Here is a 7,303-nt window from a genome sequence, read left to right as displayed (position 1 = left end):
TTTTGTACAATAATTTATACCATAAAAAATTTAATACAAAAAAAATTTTATTTATAAAATCTCATGACATTAAATACCAAAAAATATGAAATAATGTTGTACGAATACCTCTTTCTTATTATTATTATTATTATTATTATTATTATTATTATTATTGTTATTATTACTCTCTACGTCTCAAATACATGGTCCTACTTTTTTTTCAGAACAGTTTAAGAAAAAATTATTGGGAAAGTATATTTTATACAAACTTTCTATTTTATCCCTATTTAATGTATTAAAAAATGATTGCACAATTTTTAAGATATAGTTAATAGGGTATATTAGTAAAAAAGTGTAAAAAAATATTATTAAATATGATATATGACTATGTATTTGGAATAAATATTAAGAGAAATGTAGATTATATAAATGAGACTGGAGTATTATTATTATTATTATTCGAACGACAAAACCTCTCCCAAGTTGTTGACTTTCACAGTTTCACTACGTAATCTGCGGAGGAATCTCAACCCCACAAATGATTTCTATTTCCCATGTTTTTGCTCAAACTACACGTGTCCGATTTTCTAGGCCGAGCCGCCGTATTCTTGCTCCATCTCTCTTTTTAGGACGTGTCAAATTCGAGTTGCGAATCCCAAAAACGAAAATGGGTTCTTCTCCTGCGAACTGATCATTTTAGGTTTCAACGAAACTCTGGATTTCACGTCTTCTATAAAAGTCTTGTTCCCGATTTCGTGTCACCCACGACACCAGCTTCTTAGTTTCATTTTTTGAGGTAATTAATTCATATATGATTAATTAATGCTAAAGCCGTTTCTTGGTTTGTTTCTCAAATCAAGGAATTTCTCTGAAAATTTCTCAAGGAGATTACGTATATTTCTTGATTTACAACATCCAATTTCTTTGAAATTCGTTGATTTTGTTTTTTTTCTTTTTTCCCTTTTTAATTTCTTGTGTTGATATCCACCATTGTTTCTTCAAAACGAGTTTTTTGGCCCGACTTTGTGGCTATTGATTCCAACGTCTGTTTATATTGCTTTCATTTAAGAAAGGTTCTTCTCTACGGATGATTAACCCCATCTTTTATTGTTGGGATTATATAAATATAAATCCAGTAAAAATTTAGAAAAAAATTCAACGGAGGGGTTGCTTTCAATTCAAGAAATCTCGTCACATTTCTATGCAATTGTACGAGGATTAATTGAAAGGGATTCATATTGTTGTTGTTTTTCTAGAAAAGAAATAGACGTGAAAAACAAGGAATACACCGCATCCTTATCCTCAAGATTACACGTTTCTCAATCTATATACATCGTTTGAAACTTGATTCTAACTTTCATCGATTTATATAGTTTCTTCAGTGATCCATTGATTGCTCAAATTTAAAAAGTTAATCTAGTGACGATGGACATTACTTACAAACCAAGCATTCATCCCCAATTCGAAGAACTAATGGAAAGAATACATCCACCAAGGTTATTGTAGCTTAATTGCATTATATTAATTTGGAATGTATTTGTGAGATGATATTATGAGATTTCTTTATACAATGTTCTTGATTTGGGCTTTTCAGGGTTTGTATTGACAATGACACATTTCCAGATTTAACTCTTGTGAAGGTTAGTATTGGCAGTAAAATGAGACCTAGTTAATTTCTATGAGGTTTTTAGTTATTATGTTCCTAATTCTTTATTGTCACAGGTTGATAGTACTAATAAGCACGGGATGCTGCTGGAGATTGTCCAAGTTTTGACGGATCTTGAACTTGTTATTTTGAAAGCATACATCTCGTCTGATGGCAGTTGGCTCATGGATGGTAAGTTCGATCTAGATTGTTTTATTTAGTAAAAATCCAAATGTTATGAATCAGGGCACATAGTTAATAATGTTCCTTTGTATTCATGTGGGTATTCCAGTCTTTCATGTAACAGACCAGAAGGGGAAAAAGATTAAGGATGAAAGGGTCATACATCGCATCCATGAGGTTGGTTTTCGATTAGTACTTATACATCAGCTCATTTTAAGGTAGCGTTTGGGAAAACTTCTAAGAAGCATTTCTCAGTTTTTCGTCAACAAAATTTCAAAATTTTATTAAGAAAAAGTTGATAAGTGTTTCCTAAAAGCTCTCCCAAACGTTACTTAAGTAGACATGGCAGAACCAAAGAATGATAATTTTTATAGGGTATCTGCGATAGTAGGAGAGTCTCCAGGCCCCAGCAACCACGGGTAGGACGCACGGCACTTGAGATGACTGGGATAGATAGGCCAGGTTTGATGTCCGAGATGTTAGCCGTGCTAGTCGAGCTAGGATGTAATGTTTCCTCAGCCATGGCATGGACTCACAACAACCGAGCTGCGTGCATTATTTACGTAGATGATAGTTCTAAAGGCGGGCCTATCATGGACCCTAGACGAGTGGCCGAGGTGCATACACAACTTGAAAATGTTGTCGATGCCCATCACTACAACGACGAGAGGCATAGCGTGAGATTGGCTGCCCCGTCTACATGTCAAACCCACACAGAGAGACGGCTCCACCAGCTGATGGCAGCTGATAGAGACTACGAGGAATGCTGTCCGTGTCGTGGTAGTGGTAATGACGATGAGGATGTTGATCAAGTGTACCGGGACGAAGGGCAGAGGAAGAAAGAATGTGACGGCACGCATGTGAAAATTGACAAGTGCAAAGAAAATGGATATTCCGCTGTGACGATAAGGTGTAGAGATCGGCCTAAGTTGTTATACGACACACTATGTACTTTGACAGATCTGCACTATATTGTCTTCCATGCTGCTATGAGCTCCAATGAAGCTATTGCTTTCCAGGTAAAAGATATGTAAGTTTTTCTACCTTCTTAATTGGTTTTAATAGGGAATGATTAGTTGATGTATCTTGATTTTCTCGCAGGAGTACTATGTAAGACATGAGAATGGATATGCTTTAGATTCTGAAGCTGAGAGGCTAAAGGTTACTCAGTGTTTGGTTGCTGCCACAGAAAGAAGAAATTCTGATGTATGTGATCCAACAAATCTTAAAAATGATATTTTACATGGAATTATAATTCAAACTTATTAGCTGTTCTCTTAAAGTAGTGTTTGGGAGAACTTTTAGGAAACACTTCTCAACTTTTTCATTAACAAAATTTAACAAAATTTTAAATTTTTGTTAATGGAAAAGTTGACAAGTGCTTCTGAGAAGCCTAAGATAGTGTTTGAGAGAGTTTCTTAGAAGTACTTCTCAGCTTTTCATTAACAAAATTTCACAAAATTTCAAATGTTTGTTAACGAAAAAGCTGAGAAGTGCTTCTAAGAAGCTCTCCCAAACACTGTCTAAATGCGCTAACAGAACCTATATGTTGAATCATTTCTATATGCTAAAGATTATTATGCTTGATAATTGTGCAGGGATTAAGACTGGATATTTGCACAAGAAACAGAACGGGATTGCTATCGGACCTCACTCGAGTTTTTCGAGAGAGTGGATTATCCATAACTAGGGCCGAGATTGGCACCCGGGGTGAAAACGCCATCGGAACATTCTACGTGAAAGACATGTCGGGGCAAAAAGTAAATCCAGAAACCCTGGAAATGGTGACTCAAGAAATCGAAGGCTCCATTGTTGTCGCGAATACATCTTCTGAATCATCCCCCGAAGCGACATCCCCGGAAACATGTAGAAGCAGTACAGGAAAAACTCAACAATTTTCACTGGGGAACTTTCTGCGCGAACAGCTGGAGCGGCTTTCGAGCAATTTTAAACCCCTAAAAGGTGAGCATTCACCGGTTAATGATCGGCAGTTGCCATGCAAAAATGGACAGGCTAAGGTTTATTTATGATTGCAAATTTTTTAATTTTTTTTTACAAGCATCAAGTCTTAATTTGTTTTCAAATGGCATCATATTGTATTTATTTTTTAGCATCTGTGTACACTTTTGCTTGTCCTTTAACTTGTGTCATTTTGGATTTTGTTCTATTGCACATTTTTTGGAATAGTAATTTTGTTTTTTATTTTCTTTTAAACTCATTTTTCCAAAATATTGACGTGACATTGGAAAATATCTACATATCTAATATTACGTCAATAATTATATCAAAATAAGAGAAAATAAAAAAATTAGTGCATAAAACTCAAAATTTACAAGTTAATAGTCGTTGCCACGTCAGTATGGATTAGGAATTTTTTTTTTTTTTTTTTTATGATTCTTGGTATCAAAGAAAAATATAACCAAGTTATTATTAACTTATAAATTATTTAAATTTTGTAGTTAAATTTTAGGATATAAGAGTTTGTTACCTAAAGTGAACAAATAAAATTTAATATCCCTCAAGATTCTTATTATGTATTTTTGTTGTTTATTATAAAAGTAAGATTATAACTTCAAATTCACCCGATACATTTTTTTTTGACAAGCATCTCATGCATATTTTTATAAATAGTATTTCATGTAAATTAGAATGAATTTCAAATTCATTGAATAATGATGTAATTTGAAATTCATTATACTCTCTATTGCAAACATGTAAATAAGTTAAGGTCTGGATTGAAGATTGGATTTATTTTTGATTTGTTTCATTGTAAATAATAAAATTATAATCAAAATCAATATATTTCAAAAATGACGTCTCTCCAAATTCACCCTTAAATATTTCTGCTTTTTCACCTCATCGATCTGGCTTGCCCTCAAAAGTCAGAGGTCCAAGTTTCATACAATATGACTTCACATTTTTTTTCTCAAATTCACAACAACAGGGAAGCATAGCATAAATGAACAGCATGAATTTTGAAAGGAGGCATTAGTGAGAAATTTATTGGATTAAATCAATAATTAATAAATTAAAGTAGAACGAGATCAAAATACAAATTAATTTATTGAATTGAATTCTTAGTTTTACTGAAAATTTTGGCTTCCACAATGACTTCTATTATATTAACTAAAGAGATCGAACTTCATACGTATTTTTCATTTGTTAACAATTTTAATAATTTTTCTTGCAAGAGCTAGCACACTTATCAGTATCATGTGCACATGGTGTCGCATTGGCACCACATTAATCTCACATTATAATAAAATCACTAAAAATGAACCCAAGAATAAATACAATCGACCAATACTAAAATTCAATAACATAAAAGAGAAAATTGCAAAGAAACAAATATACATGATCAAAATTGCCGTGTTACAAGTTGATATAGAAATTAAAGTGTCTGAAAATGATTTTCAAGTAATTTGGTCCACTCTAGCTAATTTTTAATTTACTTTATTTTCGTTAATAGCTGACATGAGATCGAAAAATACTGACAAAAATTGTAAAATTTATTGAATAATTTATTTTCCAAAAGAATATTAATTATTCCTCTTGGTCATCAAAGTTAAATCTTAATTAGTATTATAAATTGGTTTTTTCACCTTTTATCCGATTTTAGCAAATCAAAAAAGCAAAAATCCATATACAGTTAGGTCAAATATAGAATCTTCTTCAAAGCGACCAACCTCGATCGATATAAAACTTAACATGAAATAAATATGCACATTTTCGAACATCATAGAAACACCAACAATTGAAGTTGACAAGGAAATAAATAGTACTTATAACAAATGCGAATTATATATTTATTATTTATATCATTATTATTAATATTATTATTATTTTGATCTAAAAAGAAGAAGCAAGAAACCTAATTATTAATATAGAACTGAATTCGACTCCACAGCAGAAATGGTTGTCGGGCTGAAGAGAAAAGACGAACACCAATCAAGGGACGCAGGTGACAAGCTGAACCCAAGCGGACTCAGGTCCCCAAAAGCACTATCAAATGATCTCCGTTGCGTTTCTTCAGTGAACGGCGCCACGCCCAGCCGATGAGCCCGCGGCGGAGCGAGGCTGAGCGGCGGCGGAGCCACCTCCTGCAGCCGCGTTGGCTGGAACTCCTGTGCACTGGTCAGCTTCTGAACAACATCCTTAAAGGCAAGGGGATCGACCTTGTAGATTTTTGGTGGGGTCGGCGGCAATGGTGCGATGGGTTTCTTCATGATATTTTTGGAGGAGGGGCGCTTACGAACCGAATGGAGCGATGAACGGAAACCCATCAGGGATTTTCCGGTCGTTCTTTCTTGTTCATGATATCGAGGGTTAAGTTGAACTGATGAAGCATTTGATGAATAAGAATCGTAGGAAGAAGAAGAAGAAGAGTCCATTGTTTCTTACTCGAATTAAACGATATATGGTAATCTAAGTTTGTTTTACTTTATTTGAAATATATATGTATGATTCTTAGAATTGATAATATATATGCGATGAAATTTTCCAGGCATTTTGGAGATATATATATAGTGCATGGATACAATATTAAATTCAATTATTTGAATTCAACTTCATACCTAGAAATATATAAATTTAAAAAATGGGCTAGGATTCAATTATTTTGTTTGTCTTAAGCGTCGGCGATTCGATTGCAAAATTTGACCAAGTGTGGGGATTAACTAAGCTTATTATTATTGTTTCATTTATTGGTGTGGTCTACGTTATATTTGTTGACAATTTCTTGATTCTAGGCTTCTGTCTTCGAGCATCGATCAATTCCCATAATTCAAATGTTAAGTATAGATATGTGGCTTCTAGAGCCGATCGATATATATTCTCACTTCCACTATATATATATATATATATATATATATATACTACTTTGTTGAGGAATTAATTAACTTGCATGATTGGTTCTCTAAACAAATTGAGATATTAGCTAAATTAATCTGGTAAAACATTTAGCTTAATTGAATTCGATTTCAAATTTGAGTTTTATAATGCGATTGCTTGGTTTCTTTTGCAATTTTTGGCGTTTATTTAGCGGATCCCGAGTATTGTTAACATGCCATAGATCGTTGTTGGCATGACATAGAACATTTTTCGCGCTTCATCGGTAAGATTGATGGTTAAAAGTGGAAGAGAAACTAAGCTATTGCGCTATCCCTATATATCCTTAATTATTATAAGGAAAAATGTATTTTTTGGATTTGTATGTTTGTTTAGTGATTTTGGTCATTTATATATGTTATCAAATTTCATATTTTAAGTTTTGTCTTTAGATTTTTAAAATTGTTGTATCTTTTTGTCGGGAGTAGTGATATGAACTTACAAATACATATAAGATCCACATCAATACCTCGTTAAAAAAACTAAAATTGTCAGGAAAAAAAATAAAGATAGCAGACTAAGATTGAAATTTGATATTACAAATGACCAAAATAATAATAATTAAAACCAACAAATAAGACTAAAATTGCGATTTTCTCTCATTAG

At 32.9% G+C, this 7,303-nt stretch overlaps 2 protein-coding genes across 4 annotated transcripts; one reads left to right on the top strand and one right to left on the bottom strand.

The window, feature by feature from the left end:
* Positions 1-644: 644 nt before the first annotated feature.
* Positions 645-3,909, top strand: LOC140865769 (ACT domain-containing protein ACR1-like). Of its 3 annotated transcripts, XM_073270532.1 has the most exons (8): positions 645-778; positions 1,356-1,478; positions 1,577-1,622; positions 1,705-1,819; positions 1,920-1,987; positions 2,185-2,829; positions 2,912-3,016; positions 3,409-3,909. In XM_073270532.1, the coding sequence occupies exons 2-8, from the start codon at positions 1,408-1,410 to the stop codon at positions 3,838-3,840; spliced, it is 1,482 nt and encodes a 493-aa protein (XP_073126633.1). In that variant the 5' UTR covers positions 645-778; positions 1,356-1,407; the 3' UTR covers positions 3,841-3,909. The 3 variants fall into 3 exon arrangements, with proteins under 3 accessions (XP_073126633.1, XP_073126635.1, XP_073126634.1); XM_073270534.1 differs by lacking the exon at positions 1,356-1,478; XM_073270533.1 differs by lacking the exon at positions 645-778 and having other exon boundaries at positions 1,209-1,478.
* Positions 3,910-5,688: 1,779 nt separating this feature from the next.
* On the bottom strand, positions 5,689-6,201 carry LOC140860786 (uncharacterized). Its single transcript, XM_073263791.1, has one exon. It carries the CDS (start codon positions 6,199-6,201, stop codon positions 5,689-5,691), a length of 513 nt encoding a protein of 170 aa, XP_073119892.1.
* Positions 6,202-7,303: the final 1,102 nt, after the last annotated feature.

The sequence above is a fragment of the Henckelia pumila genome, chromosome 4 (assembly GCF_033568475.1).
Source record: "Henckelia pumila isolate YLH828 chromosome 4, ASM3356847v2, whole genome shotgun sequence".
Taxonomy (NCBI): Eukaryota; Viridiplantae; Streptophyta; class Magnoliopsida; order Lamiales; family Gesneriaceae; genus Henckelia; species Henckelia pumila.
This window is presented reverse-complemented; position numbering and strand designations above follow the sequence as displayed.

What these genes read in the sequence shown, in the direction of transcription:
- LOC140865769 (XM_073270532.1), top strand. Translation starts at nt 1,408, where the DNA reads ATGGACATTACTTACAAACCAAGCATTCATCCCCAATTCGAAGAACTA. An exon ending in CAGATTTAACTCTTGTGAAG is followed by an intron (nt 1,623 to 1,704) that starts GTTAGTATTGGC and finishes TTATTGTCACAG; the next exon opens with GTTGATAGTACTAATAAGCA. An exon ending in ATGAAGCTATTGCTTTCCAG is followed by an intron (nt 2,830 to 2,911) that starts GTAAAAGATATG and finishes ATTTTCTCGCAG; the next exon opens with GAGTACTATGTAAGACATGA.
- LOC140860786 (XM_073263791.1), bottom strand. Translation starts at nt 6,201, where the DNA reads ATGGACTCTTCTTCTTCTTCTTCCTACGATTCTTATTCATCAAATGCT.